Below are 19,850 nucleotides of genomic sequence, written 5' to 3'. Positions count from 1 at the left end.
TACAAAATATTGAAATCTATGTAGAACGGTCGATGTTTTACATTTCTTAATATATATTACAATATTAATCTTTAGTCTGTAACGACATGTACATTCATGCGATACATATATATATAGACGACTTTTAAGAATAAAACCCACAAGGTTGGTTAGGTTACGAGTTTCGTCATCAGTATTGCCCGTCTTTGTCTTTCAATTTGCACGTAAAAGGAACCTTCGTGCCGTTTGAGAAATGACAACAAACCCAATAGAAGACACTTACTTAGTCCATGCTAAATATCATGATAACAACAATTCGCGATCAGGTGTCCACTCGCCCTGAAAGAAAGACTGTGGTCCACTGCGAACGCGTCCTTGAGCCATTTCAGTAGAACAAACAACCTTTGACATTTTGCAAACGTAAACAACGGCACTAGTAAGCAGGCGCTCCAAAGTTCATTCAGCAGAAACATGGCGGCTGTAAGGGGGTTGTGGATCTTTCTGGCGCTCATTTTGGTGAAGTTGTCGTCCTCATCAGCGCCCACGCCAGAAGACTGCACGGCGGAAATGTTCGGTAACTCCAGCACGGCGCTGTGGGCCTGCCGGACTCAGTTGGCACTGCAGCGGAACTGGTTCCCGTCTCCCATAGCCGGGCTCTTCAGCTATCAGGTGGGGACTTGTGACCTTGCACCAAATGTGAACCTCAACTCCTGCCTAATGTAGCGGAGGGGATGGAGTGAGATAAGTTTACATTGTACATGTATATTTTCCTAACACTTTTCACTCCTTTACAAATTTTCAACTTTTATAGGTGCTTTATTAACCTTATTCTAAGTGCATATGAACACATAAATAGTGAAATGCTCGCGGTGATTTTATTATCACAGAGGCACTCAAAAACATGACAACGAATGTGATTTTGTGCTATAGAATTTTATCGACACGGCAAAAACCTCCTTTCCTCGTCCACATCTACCGCGAATAGATTGAATCAAAGCACTCAGAAAATAAAGTGAACTCAAGTAACATTTTCTACCTTTACACAACTTATACATGTAGGCATATATATATAAACATGATTAAAGCACATGTTTACCTTTAGGTATGGAATGGCTTTGACGGCTTCTGGCAGAACGGTGCGGTTCTGGAGACCTTCGCGAACTTCATGCACTACGGTAACCACACCAGGTAAGCAGCAGTACTATGTGCTTTTTGCATGCAATGAAATATCATATAAATTGGGTAGTACTACCAAAACGAGAAGTAGAGACCGTTGTGACCCCGAGGAATGCAGCTGAGAAAGTACTGATGAGCCGGCCAAATGAAAGTTGTTCTATATGAACTTTAATTTCTCATGACCTACCAACCTGATGCTATTGATAGACATTTAACTACTCACCAAGTTATTTTATGTTTAAAAGATAACAAAATGGTGGTCTACAGCTAGCCTTTACGCCATCTTGTTTAGCTTACTGGGATTCCCATAAAGAGGCAACGAGACTAGACTACTACTTTTTGAAACTGTAATTATGTTTATCTGTTTGTATTATCATTTGATTGTTTATTTGATTGATTGATATACAGATACAAGACGTGCCTGAAGTCGTCCCTACGTCAGCTGTCTGACCTGTTGCTAGCCTACGCGCCTGCCCCCTCCTATGACGACATGGCGTGGTTCGCGCTCAGCTACCTCAGGATATATGAGGTGTCGAACGCAATCACCAACTTTTCAATTTTACTTTAACGTCTTTATCATGAAAAACTCTGGTCCGTAATTTTTTATACTCTCAAACATTCCTTTTATCAAACGTTCTTTCTTAGAAACGCCATTCTAATACCCTTGTGGTTTGAAATCCAAGCAATTCTGTATGAAGTAAAGATCTCTAACCAGAATTTAAAATCCATCCCAGGTTCTTGGTGACGAGGATTTCCTGTCCTTGGCGAAGCAGATTCACGACTGGAACTACCAGTACGGTTGGGACCAAACAGGCACATGTGGAGGTGAAACACTTGGCTGGCTTGAATCTAGTATCTTCAAAGTTTCGATGTTTAACTGTTCCATATGTCATGCCATATCTGGGATATTGATGGTCTTGATCTTACAGTTTTTTGTTCGTGAACACCATGTGTGTGTGCGTGTGTGTGTGTGTGTTTGTTTTAGGGGAGATATAATGATAAGAATACAATCACCATCGGTACCTGCCTTTCCGCGATTCGGATCACCCTCCAACCATTGGGTGATCCTTCTCGCGGTTGGGCTGGTACCTCTATTCTATATCTATGGCTTCCACTTCAAATATCAAGCGCATTGAAACAGATGACATGTGAATGTATGTTTGCAGGAGGCTACTGGTTCTACGACAAGAAAACCACCATCACGAACGTACAGATGCTGGTACTCAGCGCCAAGTTGTACAGGTCTGTTTCAATAAGTCACTGCAGAATGAAACCAGGCGAGATAAGGGTAGTCTTTCCCCAGATATGTAATGCAAGGATCAATCGACGATGTAAAAATATACCATTTCAAACGAATGAAGTCAATCCGCATTTTTACATGTAAAAACGATCGGAAATTAATCAAGAGAAGAAGAAACGTTTAGTTATAACGAAACGTTATTAATCTTGCCACAGACACACCAACGACACGTCCTTCCTGAAGAACATGACGATGACCTGGAAGTACATCCAGCAGAACGGGCTGATTGACCCGGAAACATTCCAGGTACGTTGGCAGTCGATTAAAATAAAGATGAGATATTGAAAGTTACAACATATAAAATGTTTTCCCGAGGTCTTCTCATAAAGTAGCCTGGGTACCATCCGATTCCTACCGGGGCTCCTTGCAAAAATTTTCAAGGCAGACCCTGTAGTAATATTGGATAGTACCCAGGCTAATTTGAAGTGTTATGATGAAGTGTGAATGATAAAAGATCATAAAAGCATTTTGGTGATTTTTTTTGTCTGTAAACATGATTAATCGTATCCGTACTACCCAGGTTATCGAGACACATACAATAACATTATCACATACGGTTCAGCCAGTTCAGTTCAGTCATCCTTGTCAGGTGGCACTATAAAGTCCTTCCAGACATAAGGTTATGATTCCAATAACCTTACTATGTTTCAGAAAAACTGTACAATGTGGTCCGACGTTATTGTTGTCCAATGAATTAAAGCCCACGTTTTACGCCAAACATTTATTTACCGACAATTCCTACACATGGCTTTTTAGGTGTCCAACATAGCCACCTACAGCTGTACCGGGAATCGCGACTTCAACAAGACGTTTAACAGCGGGGTGCTGGTGGGGGGTCTGGTGGAGATGTACCACATTCTGAACGACACCAGCTACCTGCAGCTGGCCCATCGGGTGGCGCAGGCAAAAATCGCAATGATCATGAAACCACCTGAAAGACGTGTACTAACAATCAATTCTTACGCATGACTTTCCAGGTGTCCATCATAGCCACCTACAGCTGTATATTCTACAATGTGGTCTTGCGTTGTTTTGCCATCCCCAGAATCTGATTCGAAGTCCAAGATTCACGCCAAAAGTCACAATGATCATTAAGCTTTGAAAGTACGTCTACTAGCAAGAAACACCTGTTTCATGTTCCGACATAACTTCCACTGCGTTTTGGAGAATCAACTAATTCTTAGGCATGTCTTTTTTAGGTGTCCAACATAGCCACCTACAGCTGTACCGGGAATCGCGACTTCAACAAGACGTTTAACAGCGGGGTTCTGGTGGGGGGTCTGGTGGAGATGTACCACATTCTGAACGACTCCAGCTACCTGCAGCTGGCCCATCGTGTCGCGCAGGCCACCATCTTCTACAACTCACAGGGCGGCGTTCTCACAGAGCGATGCTGGCCGGAGTGCGACAAGGATGAGTATGTTTACAAAGGTGATACAAAGGTGAACGCGTTGAGTCACTGACTGTGTAAATAGTGGCCTTGCGCTCTACTTAATATGTTAATCGCACATCTACAAAGATGACATTTTGTACAAATCCATCCACGACTGAACAATACACGCAGTACATCTTGCAAACCCAGTAATATCCCTCAACTGCACTTTGCACCTTTGTTATGAGACAAAGATATCAGACTTTTTGTCGGTATTTGAAGATAACACTTCCAAAATTGGTGCAGTAGGATGTTGGCATTGTCTTAAATATATTGATTATCAAACTATTCTTTATCCTAATCATTTTCTGTCTCCCTTACTGATCATGCCTTTTTGTCCGCTATACGACAAAGATATCAGACAGACTCGCTGGTTGATTGTATGACATTCTGTTTTCACTCTTAAACAGGTCTCTTTGTCCGCTATCTGCGCTATCTCATGGACGTATCCGATGACATCACCAAGAAGGCCTACAGTGATTGGCTGGACGGAAACATCAAGTCAGTTCTTCTGATATTGATGTTACATATTGGAGTCATGGAAAAATTTTTTTTAAGTGTCTGTAAGCGAGCCTACCGACGATGTTGAAGGCTAAAATACGATCAGTACTATGTACATTGATTTATTTGTTTTTGGCTATTACTTGGCTTGCCATTTCAATGAACTTGTAAGCGTAATAATGATATATCATGGTCTTGTTATAGTCTTTATCTAATAGTATATGCCAGGAGACTTAGAACGTGCCACACATGTACACATCGAACTGTGAAATGACTTATTTGTCACAGCGACATCGTCTACTGCCCATATTGCCACTCCTGTCTCTAATTCAAGCATAATGCACCATAACTCAAATTCATCATATGAAGCAAAATATCATATGAAATATTATGACGAGCATTATATATGGTTTCCCCACAGGTCTGTGGTAGCCAAAGCTCTCTGCTGGCCTGAGAAGACGTCCTGTAACATCACCTACCAGGATGGGCCTTCCCTCAACAACAAAACTGGACCTGTCTTCACCTTGGACTGGAGAGGGCCTTTCAACGTCTCCAATCCGATGGTAAATAGTATACTATTTCCCTTGAGTTTTAGCCAAAAGCTAAAGTTACCCAAAACATCATTGTGATACGTTTGGTCCGGCACCCATCTCCATTTCATAACCTAGGGGCCACGCACACAAGTCACTACAGCAGGGGGCTATGCCACCGGTAGTAAAGTGTGTTCAGCTTCCATACTCTTCCTCTTGGCAGAGAAAGAAGTATGTACCAATTAGAAGAGTCTTTAGTATGACCCGGCTACAGCATCCAGTCTTCCTTGGTGGTGTAGCAACGTGCCACAGTCGTAGACTCTTCAATAGTAGACATATTGTACAGGTCTTTTACTAGCATCCTCATTGATTTACCAATACGTTCTAGAGATAAATACACATCTTCCCTTGTATAAAATACAGTTGTGATATTAAGATTGGTAGCACTCCTATGTATATGCCCTGTTATTAATCTAGTTGTATTGTTGTATCTAAAGCAGGTCAATGTTCTGAAGTAACTAAAGAGCAAGACTCAATCTCTCTATTTGCGCTGCCCACTACTAAGCACCGAGCACACACAAAGTACATCTGTACTAACACTTTCGATTAAAGCTGTAAAACAGCATCATTCAGCCTCCAACCGAGTTCTGTCACAAGAACGAGAACAACCTTTTGTGGCAATGAACTGAACTGAACTTCCTTATGCCAAGAGGTGTCTTCTCTACTTAAAACTGACCTACAAACTAAAAAAAAATGTTAACTCACAAGTTTGAGATCACAATCTCAAGATCAAAGTAAAGTCACACTTAACTTATAGCCTTAAGGTATTCAAACAATCCCAAGCCTTAGTTTTGACAAAAAGGAAGTTGCTGACTGATTTTATGCCAACAGGTGCAGGCAGAGGTTTTTGACCTTCTAGTAGCTAACATCGAGCCTGGGGCGACCTGTCGTGGGGCGGGGTGCACGTACGACCCACCCGTCCCCCCGCCTCGTCACCTGACCTGTAAGGACAAACCCTGTCCCGCAGGACAGCCGTGCTGCGAGTACCAGAACTACTACACCTGCTGTGAGTCGACTCAAAAGTGCATCAAGGGGGTCTGCACATGACACTGATGGGGAGATGAGGTGACATAACCTGCAGGTAATTTACATTGAACAGCCAACTATGAAGGCTCCCTCTCATCTGTGAGTCTACATAGCAGTGCCTCAAAGGGGTCTGCACATGACACAAGACAATTGTATGATCATAGGAAAAACATGTTCATGTGAAACAACCTACAGAAAATTCACATTGAGAAGCTGGCTATAGGGTCACCTCCTCATCTGTGAATGTACTAGTCAGAAATGCATCTGATTTTTTTCAATGGTTTTCCACATATAAAAAGACAATAGAACGATTGGAAAATAATGTTCCTGTGATGCGAAAATTTACCCATGAGAAGCAGTCTCAATGGTAACTCCTCAGCTGTGAGTCTCCACACACAAGTGCATTAAGGGAGTCTGATAAAAATAATGATGTTGGAACACAACTTGGCCAACATTTCCTACACCTGGCCGACATTTCCTACCTCTGCAACTACCTTCCTACGGGTCTAGTAATTTTTCGTAAGATTGTGTCACTGGAACATACTCAGTTGTCTAAGAGTCCTGCCAAGAATGATTTGGGTAGCTTGCTTAAGAATTAAGCATCAGAATTCAGAATTAAGTTTCCTAAGATATCAATGCTACTCATGGGAATAAAGCAATGTTACAGAAAAATGTTTCCATAAAGGCTTGTTGCTTGTCATTTATTTTAGAGGTCTTTTGAGCACCAACACAAACTACATATTTTGCAGTACAGCCTTCAGCCACACACAGTATACTGACTTTCACACATAACAATAATTACTGTCTTAAGACTTGTTCTTAAGATTTGTTGCAGACACTGAAGGCCTTGAAGAGGCTACGCAAGTTAAACATCACTTAAACTTTTCTGCTGAAGAAAAACGATGAGCAACTGCTATAAACAAAACCGACTCTGAGAATGACAACTAAATAAACTCAGCTTTTCATCATGACCAAAATCATTCATCAGAACTTCTTAACATCAGTGGAGTTTTGTAGCCTGCACAACAGCTCCCTTCACACAGAGGTGTTTGCTACACATGCCCCTTCACTTGCCTTTTCAAGGTGAGCAAATAAACATTTCAGCCTTGTGTCCTGGGCATAGGATAAGCATACACTTAAGAGCGAATGTCTGTAAGGGTCAAACAATGGTGGCACTGGTCAAAAAATAGATTTGGCTCCTTTTTTGCACAGTGATAGTACTTGCTACACAACCCCTCAATATAGCTTTCTTTCTTCTCAGAACCCCTCGTTGCCATGGCAACAGGCCAAAGAAGTTTGGGAGCCGTTTTGCCGGATTTGGGCATGTCAAAAACATGAAAATTGGCCAACTTAAGGGCACTATCACTGAACAATGCTTTAACTAAACAACAAAGGCAGAATATGCTGATCAGAGCAATGCCTAAACTTGTATGAAATAGCAGTAAAGTTAATCTCCTGTAAATTCTAAGGCCCTGGGCAGCCTGAATACAATACACTGTTTTCAGGTTGTAAAGAATCTGAAATTTTGCCCAACTTCAAAGCACTGAAAGTCCATAAGTATAAAATATTTTCGCTTGCAATTTACTACAAATAATAACCTACTATAGGGCTATTAGATGAATGCTAGCAAAGTTTGGGTTCTTGTTTTGTTGCTATGCAATCGTCCGTCGAAGTGGGTCAAATTTCATGATTTTGATAATATGTCATTTTGTGCTCTCTTTAAACAATCATAAGTCCCATACCAAAGTTGCTCTGCAATTAAAATTCACATGGATTATAAACCAATGTATTGTCTATCAAATGCATGTTTGTAAAGTTCGGGTTCTTGTTTCGTTGCTACGTAATTGTCCTTTAAAGTGGGTCATTTTTTATGATTTTGATAAAATACATTATTTTGCATCATCTTCGAACAATCATAACTCACAAGCCAAAATTGTTCTGTAACTAGAATTTACCTGAAATGTAAACCAAGATATTGTTTCTCACGGTCATGCTTGTAAAGTTTGGGTTCTTGTTTTGTTGCTAAGCAATTGTCCATTAAATTGGGTCAATTTTCATGATTTTGATGATATATCATTTTGCGCTCTCTTTGAACTGTCATAAGTTGCAAAGTAAATTTGTTCTGAAATTGAAATTAACAAGGAATACAAACGAATACATTGTCTATCAAATGCTTGTTTGGACAGTTCGAGTTCGGGTATTCTAACAGTGAATGTACATGTCCCTGAAAGTAGGTCGTATTCCACTGACTTTTCCACAAATCATGTTCTTGACAACAGTGATACACAGTCTTTGTTTTTATAGAACCGATGTAGCAATGTGCTATCACCATGGAAAAAAAAACATTTGTAGGAATCATATTCTACAGAAAGTCATATTTATGTTTAATGTCAGATTAATCCACTCTGAACTTTCAAACATTCTGCTAGTTTTAAAGCTAAGCATGACGTATGACAACAGTCTTGAACATGTTTGCATCCCCACAATATGACTCTTGAAGACTTAGCTTATACAATGTATATACATATTTGGAACGAATATCATAAATCTCTGTGCATCTTTCTTTTCACGGTAGCATTTATGTGAAAACATGCGTTTTTCAGTTTCTGCTATTCAATGGACCATACTCAAGGGCAAGAACGAACCTAGTACTAGTAGGTTGCTCTTGAAGTTTGCCTGAAATGCCAACTCCTGGCGGCGATTGATGTTTGTCTGCTAGTCTGTCTGTGTGGAAATTAGCTTGACAGGCTAACGTCAAAATACGGCAGAGGATGATGAAGGTCAGCATCTTGACCTAACTTTGTTCGAGTCTATCAACAGTAAAGATCAAAATGAAGCAACGAATGACGTTTATCTACGTCTTCCTTTTTGGGAGACACATATAAGCTTGCGATGTGGCAAGGAAATTGAACTTGTACGAACTAACATTCCTAAATCTGATTTGCGATCACCAATAATTGATTGCCTTTCGAAGTCCATATATGTGGCGAAAATTCAAGAATACCGAAGTTCATGTCCTTGCTGAAAATGAGTGTGTTAGCAGAAGTTGAAAATGCACATGTTTTTCACATTACTGTGAAAGAAAGATGCACAGAGATTTAAGATATTTGTTCCAATGTAGAAATAAGTCGCCATATTGTGGGGATGCAAACATGTTCAAGACTGTAGTCATACGTCATGCTTAGCTTTAAAACTAGCAGAATGTTTGAAAGTTCAGAGTGGATTAATCTGACATTAAACATAAATATGACTTTCTGTAGAATATGATTCCTACAAATGTTTTTTTTTCCATGGTGATAGCACATTGCTACATCGGTTCTATAAAAACAAAGACTGTGTATCACTGTTGTCAAGAACATGATTTGTGGAAAAGTCAGTGGAATACGACCTACTTTCAGGGACATGTACATTCACTGTTAGAATACCCGAACTCGAACTGTCCAAACAAGCATTTGATAGACAATATATTCGTTTGTATTCCTTGTTAATTTCAATTTCAGAACAAATTTACTTTGCAACTTATGACAGTTCAAAGAGAGCGCAAAATGATATATCATCAAAATCATGAAAATTGACCCAATTTAATGGACAATTGCTTAGCAACAAAACAAGAACCCAAACTTTACAAGCATGACCTTGAGAAACAATATCTTGGTTTACATTTCAGGTAAATTCTAGTTACAGAACAATTTTGGCTTGTGAGTTATGATTGTTCGAAGATGATGCCAAATAATGTATTTTATCAAAATCATAAAAAATGACCCACTTTAAAGGACAATTACGTAGCAACGAAACAAGAACCCGAACTTTACAAACATGCATTTGATAGACAATACATTGGTTTATAATCCATGTGAATTTTAATTGCAGAGCAACTTTGGTATGGGACTTATGATTGTTTAAAGAGAGCACAAAATGACATATTATCAAAATCATGAAATTTGACCCACTTCGACGGACGATTGCATAGCAACAAAACAAGAACCCAAACTTTGCTAGCATTCATCTAATAGCCCTATAGTAGGTTATTATTTGTAGTAAATTGCAAGCGAAAATATTTTATACTTATGGACTTTCAGTGCTTTGAAGTTGGGCAAAATTTCAGATTCTTTACAACCTGAAAACAGTGTATTGTATTCAGGCTGCCCAGGGCCTTAGAATTTACAGGAGATTAACTTTACTGCTATTTTATACAAGTTTAGGCATTGCTCTGATCAGCATATTCTGCCTTTGTTGTTTAGTTAAAGCATTGTTCAGTGATAGTGCCCTTAAGTTGGCCAATTTTCATGTTTTTGACATGCCCAAATCCGGCAAAACGGCCCCCAAACTTCTTTGGCCTGTTGCCATGGCAACGAGGGGTTCTGAGAAGAAAGAAAGCTATTTTGAGGGGTTGTGTACCAAGTACTATCACTGTGCAAAAAAGGAGCCAAATCTATTTTTTGACCGGTGCCACCATTGTTTGACCCTTACAGACATTCGCTCTTAAGAAGGCAGTACAAGACTTGAAGCCTTAAATGTAAGAAATGGAAACTCTGCAGAGCCATTCTTCAAGAGGTTGGAACATTGTTGGCAAATCAGCCTTGTATCCTGGGCATAATCATACTCTTAAAGCCTTGAATGTATGGAAAGGAAACTCTGCAGAGCCAGTCTTTAAGAAGTTGTCACACTGTTCATGTCTTCAGTACCCCTCATTGTTGAAGGTGATGCTGGAGTAGTCAGGAAACTTCTTCTTGAGTTTCTCCACAGTGATGGAGTGGTCAGCCTGGCCAAAACCCTGTAGAAGAAAAAAATAAAATGACATAGTAAACTTGTTTAATAAGTAAACTTGTGTAATAAGATACGCCAAATACCAGTTACTCAAGCAACTGGATATCCATGGAAATGGTCAGATGTTTCAGATAACATCCATTATCTTTTGTTATCTATCTTCAAGCCCTGAAGAGTTCTTGTTCAAGAGAGATTGTCTTCCTCTCCTTTGCATATCAATTCATAGTTAGGATACAAAACCTGCTCCGAAACGAGATCTCTTCAGTGTCACTGTCAAAAGATACCGGATGTTACCTAAAATGTCTGACCATGCCCAAAATCATATCAAGCTGCTTGCTTGATTGCAATTTGGCGCAAATCTGGTATAAGTTACATAATATTATTGCAATCGTGCAAGCAGCTCTATATTATACATAAACATTGTCAAAGCTACAAAACACTTGCTTTAACCAATTCAATTCCTGCCAGACCAGTTTTATGTAACAATGTGTTCCAAAACTAAAAGAATTAACACTTGTGACAGCCTATTGATTTAGTAAACAGCACAAATTATTCAAGAAAATTGTTGAAAACACACAAAATAACTAACAAACAGGACATAGGCAGCAGTACAGGGTACAATCCACAAATTGGGAGACACTCAGTTGCATCTTTCAACAGACACTTTCAAATCTAGCAAGATTAGTACAAACAAGGCAAGCATTGAAAGTGGGAAAACAAATAAATTCTTTGTTTTCCCCATCCAAAGTTTCCCCTGTCCAACACTTATTCCCCATGTGACATACAGTGGATTTTCCATAGACATGGATTTTCTTCTCTGCGCTCTCATGGGTGATCTTTCCGCCCCCTAGCACTTGGGACTGGATCTGCAGCTCATCTAGCACAGGCTTCACCTTCCCGTAGATGTGGTCTGAAAGTGAAGCGGTTACAAACACTGTGGAAAACTACAGGTCTGAGACTACGGGGTGGTGGGATGTCCCTGTGTCTGTGTGACATGACTGGTAGAAGCACATAATGCAATCCTAGTCTGACAGTTTGTTTGAACCTTTGTTTATTCATGAAAGCTCAAATTGGCCTGCAAGCTGCTTTTTTATTGAGGTCTTGAGGGAAGAAGCAAGGGTCAGACAAAGTGTGTAGTACTGTGTAAAAGTAACTGTATAATGAAACTGTAAAAAAGGAAAGATGTGCTATTTGAATTTTTTCTGTCTATCTTTCCCCCAGCCTATAGAATTTGTAACTTTTAAAAATGGATCAGCCTGGGTAGCATTCATTTACTAACAGACCTGCCCTGAAAAAATCAAGGCAGACCCAGTACTATATCAGATGGTACCCAGGCAAGATCAGGATGAAACTTCTGCTGTACTTTTCTCTTCCGAAAAAAATCCCACTCTTACTTGTACTCTTTCCCTATAGTTTTTCTGGCAAAATGTTCAGGAGAATTGTAAAAAAAAATGTTCCTTCTGTTTTTTGAATCACATGCAAAGCATTTGCAATTCAGTAATTACTTTGAAATCATCTCATGGTCGGTGAACTATCATCTCAAACAGACACAGGGACAAACACCCCCAAAGTAGACATAAAACATACCATGGAGTACCCATACACTAGGATGGTCCTCTGACTGCTGCTATGCTGTATTCTGCCGCCGCCTATACATTCACAGTCAAACCCTAGAGCCTCAATCCCCGGCGCAACTCTGTCATAGATATCAGCTGGAGAACGGGACATTACAGTCGTTTTAAACACTGCGGCTTCAGCAGTTGACAAGAAAAATTGCAGCAGTGGTTGGTTTTTGTATCTAGCCTGGTATCCAGCCGTATCATAGCTCCTGAGTCTCTTCTGTCCTCTCCGCAAATATTTGTGGGGAGGACAGAAGAGACTTGGGAGCTATAATACAGCTGGACACCAGGCTATTTTTTTATCGCCCATGGCATAATGCCTGTTACAATATGCTTTGTTTGTTAACCGTTACGTTAAGTGTTTATTTACGGTTCCCTAGGCAGGATACTTACATAAGTATTTATTTTGGGGTTATGAGCTGTTCAGTCTACATAAAATGTTTAACATATAGACATGCAAAATGCTCTTAATAATCTGATACCAAAGAAAAGAAAACAAAGATCAAATAATGCCTTGGAATCCGGGCAAAAATTTACACTCTAGTAGATACATGTATCATCTACAATTGTTTTTCAAGTAGTATATCAAAACCAGCAGTACTGAGCAACCAATGCATGATGACAGTTCAAATGATGCAGTTTTAACATAACTGCATATACCTACCATGGTACTCTGCCCATGCGAACCCCCTGACAATGTCCTTACTGACATCACCGGGACCATGGCAACGGATCAGGATGTACTTGAACTTGCCGTCAGGGTCAATCTCAACATCAGGGATCGCTACAGGGAGTATAGACAAAAGAAACGTTTATGCTATCTATATCATATTACAGAAATATTGGCCGTACCAATGTTGACATGCTGATCATAAAATGGGGCCAGCATATTCAACAAATCAGTTAGTAGCAATGTTATTTGTCTACAACGTTAATTTCCAGTTCCAAGGATGTAATAACAAAACAACAGTGATTGCTGTAAAAAGATCATCACTAATATCTAAAGTATGGTTCACATAGTTCGTCACCACTTCTGCTTGGACTACCATCCTAACATCTGGAAACAAAATATTACTGGAACTTCGTAATATCCAAGCAGATGTTGGGATGGAAGATTTTTCTACCTACCCGGGGTCCTCCCAACATCTGCTTGGAGAATAAGTACCTTAAACTTACATTTATTAGCCTTCTGTTGAATAAAGACTTACGCTGCACTTAACTATACAACAATATCAAATTTAGAGAAAAGCGGTCATTCAAATTTCAGAAGAAAACTTCAACGTTACCAGCCAACTTGGCCTCCGCCCCTCCCCCCTCTGCAGACATGGTAGAACCTTGGCGGGAAAAAGTCGTCCTATTTCCGAGCGAGGGTTGCCTCAACTCGCACAGAAACTGCCGTGCACTGTATACCACAGGTAAAACACACTTTGCTGAGGCGTTTGACAATGCAAACGATCTGACAGCACAAAACATCAGACAGCACACAACCCAACACCGTACCACCATGGATGGCGGGAATGTCGAGAATTCTAGGTCAAAGGGTACAAGAATAGTTCATTTCAAAATAGGTGACAAAATTAAATTTACAAGAAACACTTTTTGAGAATCTACGGTTCAAGAAATCACACATTGTTCCTCAAAACACATATCTATATTAATGTTAAGACTTAAAAAGATGTTTCAAATGTGAGTACCTGTGTAAAATAGATGGATTTAGCCGGAATACCTGACGATGGGACTCCCTATTTGTTAAGTGGATTTTCCCGAAACTCTGCCAAATGAAGACATGCCCAGACGAGACGAGATGGTGTCCTCTGCGCTGAGGAAGGTTTTGTTCTTCTTTCTCGTCTTCTGCGGGGTGACAGTCTCAGCACTGCACAAGGAGTTTTCTGAGACGTTCGTTGAGGAAGGTAGGGTGGCTACAGGTCCTGGGAAACCCGAAATTATTGAGGACTATTGTTAACTGTTCAAAGTTTATTGTTGTGACGTCACACGTGTAAAAGGCAGTTTACAACTTTGGACGCAAAATCAAAGCAATGAAAACGTTTGTTACACTGGCACTGTTTTCGTTTATTTTGCGTCCGAAGTTTTCGTTGGTTTTTCTGTCGACGTTACTTTTAATTCTATATATTGCATGTCATTGTGTGTGACAAAATGTATCAAATCTGCAACTGAAATGTTCATACCTTCGCCAAAAAGTTAATTTTGAGCATTTTTTTTCTTTGTGCATCTATAAATGTACAGCATAACTCGATAACCTTTTGATGGATGCTGATTATATTGGATAGGTGGGTAGGGGTCAAGTTCGATAATGGCCCCCTAGCAGCTTTCTAAGATACTGCAATGAACTTCTGTTTTTGATATCTTGTGTTTTGTACATGCTGTGGCCATGATTTTTGAGTGGTAGACAGCTCTTTGGGCAGAGAGTAATAAGGGTTACATACATCAGGGCTCGAAATACCACATGCATATGCAAGTTTGTGCATGTAAAATTGGTGTGGTGCAAGTAAGTTTGGACCAAACTTGCACCAGTGCAAGTTACTTTTATCCACTAATACCTGACTTTAGAAAAAGCTTACACACACCAAGAATATTGTCTGCCATTGAAAGGTAAAAGAAAACAACACTGAATAAAAAAATAGCCTAAATTTGTTATTTCTAAACTGAGTTAGACATCCAGGTAAACAAAATTTGAAGACAATTCCATCTCTATAATGCTAATAATTCCTATGGTGTTGTCTTACCTTGATTTGCATATGAGTAAATACATTTTGCATACAATTTAGTGACTTTGATATGATCAACTGGATTTTCCAGTTATATGTGTTTGTATTGAGTTGTTCTAGCGATGGTTAAGAATAGTGATGGAAGTCACTCGAAGAGTCCAGAAGAAATCTATTGATCTTATCAAGTTGTAGACATTGAATTGTCTTAAATTAAGCCTAAATTCACATTTGTTGTACAATTTGAAATCCAAAATAAAATACGCTTTGGAAAACAAATATCCAAACATGTGGTCTTTATGTATCCCCATATATTTGCAAATTTTCAGAAGAAGAATAAAGGGTTAACAGTTCACTATTTTGGGTTGTGCAAGTAAGTTTCTTTTGGTGCAAGTTACCTTTGGCTTAACTTGCACTGGTGCAAGTTGACTGAAAAGTGTATTTCGAGCCCTGTACATTAAAGTTTGGGCCCCAAAGTGGCTTTTTTGGAACTACGTACAGGGGCATATTTTGTTTCAGAGTTAAGCGGCAAATAACTCAAGCACTAGTTGACGGATTGTCATTGTTTTGGGTATATAGATAGCCTAAGGTACATAATTATACACAAATCAATAATTAATTTAATTAATTTCTTTTGCATACTAGTAATGTATTTGTTGTGTCCCTTAGATTAATTACCTTGACCTGAAGTAAACCTGCTTTTTCTATTTTCCAGACAGATCAGGTGTCCATGGCCCCCCTGTAGTCAGACCTGCTCCAACTAAGTCCAAATCTGGCCCTCCCCACAGCACTCAACATGTCCAACCTCAACCACAGGACTCTCCCAGTAACCCAACTAGGGCACACACACAGCAAGCTGATAGAAAACTAGAGGTGAAAAGCAAAAAGGATGCAGAGATTTTGGAACACGGTACACAAAATGTCCAGTCTGGAGTACAGAAGCCACCATCTCCACACAAGGCAGCCCAACAGGTGGGAAAAGTGGCTAGTAAAGAAGCAAAAATTGAGCTCAAAGAAGATGAAGAGGTTTTGGACCACTGGCAAGACTTCCCTGAACAGCCCCTACAGCTGGTGATGCCTGACGTCACCCACAAGAAACTGGTACTGGTACAGCAGAATGTCAAGGTAATCAATAGGGAGGGATGTTCACATTCACACTATTTCTAGATTTGCATGATTACTCGTGACAAAGACGCAGACACCGGAAGTCAGAATGACCATGTTAAACTGTTAAATCTCTGTTATGGCTAGCTTTGCAGGCTGAAGACTAACACAGATGAACATTTTTTCTTCAATGTGTTTGCTCAGTGCAAGGCCGTTGGCCACTTTTAGACACTGAACTAGTATACTCACTGTAGCAGCATCTCTTATCCCAAAGTCAGAAACATCGAGCTTTGGCAAGTTTGACCAATTTACTCAATAGGCAAAGCAGGGGTTATTACGAAGGTTGCTCAGAAATGTCCCTACCCCATTTAGCCTTTGTTAAACTTTAGCACTTTGTTGCTCTATTGGCCTAACCTATATTTCCTCCCAGTTGTTGCACAGGATATCAGGAGCGGTGGCCACCATTGCTGTGGTGGGAAAGTTCCACTCAGGGAAGTCCTTCCTCATGAACCAGCTCATGGGCAAGTCCACCGGCTTTGGGGTCGGCCCCTATGTACGGCCACACACCATGGGCATTTGGATGTGGGGAAAGGTAAGGTTTGGGACACACCATGGGCATATGGATGTGGGGGAAGGTAAGGTTTGGGACACACCATGGGCATATGGATGTGGGGAAAGGTAAGGTCACTGTGGAGGGTTTGTGAACAAAAGTTTCAGTTCTGACGGTTTAATTTCTCACACAGTCTTGTGTTGTTTTTTCTTGGAATATGTCTTGCGCAGTCAAAAAGCAACACATTTACTCTCTGTCTCTCTTTACCTCTGGAAATCTTGAGATGGACCTAAAAGAAGACTACATTTTAGCCTGCAAGAACTTATGTCTTTTATAGATACTAATAGTCCTTTTATTTCTCACTATTCCTCTGTAGCCTATGGAGATGACCCTTCCTTCTGGAGACAAACTTTCTGTCATCTTCCTCGACACTGAAGGTCAGTCTGTGGTCCCCTAGTAGTCAGGAAGATTAGAATTACTACAGTATAAACCAGTTAATTGCACGACGGATAATTGCACACTTCTGTTAATTGCTCGAAATCCTCAAACCCAGTTTATTAGCTTCGCTTTGTTGCACCATTCGGATAACTGCATGAAATGCACAAGGAAATGGGGTGCAATTAAGCGGCTTCTACTGTAATATAAAAATCTTGCTTCCTCTCCAGGTTTTGCAGCCAACAACATCTCAGAGAACTACGATGCCAAGATCTTTGCTGTGTCGACCCTCCTCAGCTCCTATCTCATCTACAACTCTGTCAAAATCATCGACCAGGCCGACATAGACTACCTGGAAGTATTGGCCAGGAGAACTCAGGTGGGACTATACAACCTCGTTGGTTTGATTCAATAATTGTATATATCAGACTTTCTGTTCTCCTCTTTACAGTAAACTGTTGTGCTTTGCGCTTATCCACATGAGTTTTATCCATCAGACATCAGGCAATATTTGAATATTAAAGTTTTTATGCTCAACATAGAACTATCCTTTGATTTTAGAAATACATTGTACGGTAGTGATTGAAAGAGCAGGGTTTGTGTCACCACTCTCTGACAGCGGTCCTGGAATAATCCCTGGACCATCCTGCTTGTCTGGCACTAATTAAGCTAGGAGTGACTGGTTAGATTCCATGTGTGGTCACTGTTCAAATCAGAACATAAAAGAAATACATTTTTTTAACTAACTGCTAAATGTCTTCCCCTTCAGCTGTTTGCCTTGCGGTCCCAGATGTCCAGGTCTAAGTGGGCGGATGACTTCAACCATGACCTGCTCAGCTTCCCTCCTCTTCTGTGGGTGAGTCTAATTTCATATAAACAGTTAAAGAGGGACTCAACTCCAGAGGAAAGTGTTCTGGTACTTCCCAGCAGATGAATTACAGTCAAGTGTAACAGATTATGATGTTTTAGCTCACAATCAAATTGGATTAACTTTAACTGTTGCGATGTAAGAAAGTCATACTTATTACTCACCTTATAATTATGTAGCCTTAACAAATTTTCATTTTTCTCTTACTAAAGGTAACAAGTTTAGTGTGTTTTTCTCCAGGTTGTTCAGGATTTTGCCCAGCTGCTGGGAGATAACGATTCCCCCCAGGAGTGGCTGAGGAAACTGATGGACACGTCAGCATGGGACAACGAAGACTATGAGATCAGCCTGCTGGGTCTATACAACACTATTTTGATCTCACTGTTTGTTTGTTTATTTGTTTGCTTTTTTTATGTCTATGAGAAGCTCAAATTGGCTTGCAAGCATGCATCTTTTCATTGAGGTCATGAGGGAGGAGGTAATGGGAACAAACTTTAAGATGCAAATTACAGTAACTGTTGTATTGATCAAAGTCCTCAGTGTCACTGACGAAAGACATTGTACGGTGTGTGAAACATCTGACCATTTCCAAAATCATATCCAGTTGCCACAGTCTTTTGGCAAAGTCCTCATATATCTATAAAAATGAAACTGTTTTGAAGAAGCCCCCCAACAAAGTTTTGTAAAATGACTAAAAAAGTCATGTCAAGCCATTGATGAGTTTAAGTATAATGCAGTATGTGTAGAACTCTAAGTTGTTTTGTTATGTTAAGAAATATTCTATCACAAATTCTTTATTTTGACCTTTTACTCATTCCATTTTTCCCCAGGTGTCTTCAAGTCCGTGGACTGCCACACCCTGTTCCTCCCTGCAACCAGGAGGGAGCTGCTACAGGACCTGTCTCAGGTACGGAACAAGGGCTTGCAGTACCGGGCTTCAGTGTTAGAGGGACAGTTCCTACCATACATCAATGTTATATGGCAAGGATATCCATTGTGTACTGTATTGTTTTACCAGCAATTGTTCCTGATTTGGTAACAGTATATCTAAAGCAAAAGAAAACTTATAATTTGATAATGTAGTGAGTGTGGAGGTTTCTACAACATTGTGTCTTTGGGGAAAGGTACCTTAAATGACTTTCCTCAATATACAGGTCTGCAGATATAAAACCGGGAACATGACTTTGGTTGGGGAGGTGAAATGTGCTTGAAGGAACTTCAAGGTTGTTTCTTCCAATACTGCCCCCTACAGCCCTAGGCACAGTGGATTACTAGGTATCAATCCCTCAAAACGACTATGGGTCCTTTTTCTTTTGTAGGCACGAGAAGAAGATCTAACAGAAGAGTACAGGGAGGAGAGAGACAGTCTGATCAGCAAGCTCAGGAAAGGACTGGTCCCCAAGGAGAAAAACGGTAAAGCGGGGTTCCTATATTTCAGTCGAATAGTTAATCAGATTTGTGAATGACTGTGGCAAAGCTTTAAATTTGGGACCATATTGCTACATTGTAAATGTATACCTGCAGTGCAACATGAACCAGTCATAGTTGCCCTGAAGAAGGTGACAGACGATTAGTGAAACACTCAGACAGTAGTGGCTCTTGTAAAGTATGTGGTTGTGAATATTAAAGAAAAAAGATATTTTATTTGCAACAAGTCTGACAACCCCAGCCTGTGTCTTTGATATTACTTACATGTTAAGTATTTTGTCTTTAGATCAACCCATCACTGGTGCAGAGCTGGCTTCTCTCTTAGACATTCTGGTCAATGCTGCCAACGAAG

The 19,850-nt window shown here is 40.1% G+C and overlaps 3 protein-coding genes across 4 annotated transcripts; 2 read left to right on the top strand and 1 right to left on the bottom strand.

Annotated features, from left to right (window-relative positions):
• Positions 1-192: 192 nt before the first annotated feature.
• LOC118421888 lies at positions 193-6,629 on the top strand. Its single transcript, XM_035829393.1, has 11 exons — positions 193-648; positions 1,082-1,167; positions 1,564-1,684; positions 1,890-1,980; positions 2,322-2,397; positions 2,611-2,701; positions 3,212-3,358; positions 3,655-3,910; positions 4,298-4,388; positions 4,810-4,958; positions 5,805-6,629. The coding sequence occupies exons 1-11, from the start codon at positions 451-453 to the stop codon at positions 6,023-6,025; spliced, it is 1,527 nt and encodes a 508-aa protein (XP_035685286.1). The 5' UTR covers positions 193-450; the 3' UTR covers positions 6,026-6,629.
• A 3,872-nt stretch (positions 6,630-10,501) lies between these two features.
• On the bottom strand, positions 10,502-13,928 carry LOC118421611 (14 kDa phosphohistidine phosphatase-like). 2 transcript variants are annotated; one of them, XM_035828970.1, is made up of 4 exons: positions 13,677-13,928; positions 13,055-13,174; positions 11,557-11,681; positions 10,502-10,778 (listed from the first exon to the last, which is right to left on the bottom strand). In XM_035828970.1, the coding sequence occupies exons 1-4, from the start codon at positions 13,894-13,896 to the stop codon at positions 10,683-10,685; spliced, it is 561 nt and encodes a 186-aa protein (XP_035684863.1). In that variant the 5' UTR covers positions 13,897-13,928; the 3' UTR covers positions 10,502-10,682. The 2 variants fall into 2 exon arrangements, with proteins under 2 accessions (XP_035684863.1, XP_035684862.1); XM_035828969.1 differs by lacking the exon at positions 11,557-11,681 and adding an exon at positions 12,359-12,483 and having other exon boundaries at positions 10,507-10,778.
• A 248-nt stretch (positions 13,929-14,176) lies between these two features.
• Positions 14,177-19,644, top strand: LOC118421886 (guanylate-binding protein 2-like). Its single transcript, XM_035829392.1, has 10 exons — positions 14,177-14,300; positions 15,829-16,238; positions 16,648-16,809; positions 17,144-17,204; positions 17,433-17,581; positions 17,972-18,058; positions 18,311-18,425; positions 18,901-18,977; positions 19,390-19,483; positions 19,595-19,644. The coding sequence occupies exons 1-10, from the start codon at positions 14,177-14,179 to the stop codon at positions 19,642-19,644; spliced, it is 1,329 nt and encodes a 442-aa protein (XP_035685285.1).
• The last annotated feature ends 206 nt before the right edge of the window (positions 19,645-19,850 follow it).

Source organism: Branchiostoma floridae, chromosome 8 (genome assembly GCF_000003815.2).
Source record: "Branchiostoma floridae strain S238N-H82 chromosome 8, Bfl_VNyyK, whole genome shotgun sequence".
Taxonomy (NCBI): Eukaryota; Metazoa; Chordata; class Leptocardii; order Amphioxiformes; family Branchiostomatidae; genus Branchiostoma; species Branchiostoma floridae.
Note: the sequence above shows the minus strand (reverse complement) of the source record. Positions and strands in the feature narration are given on the sequence as shown.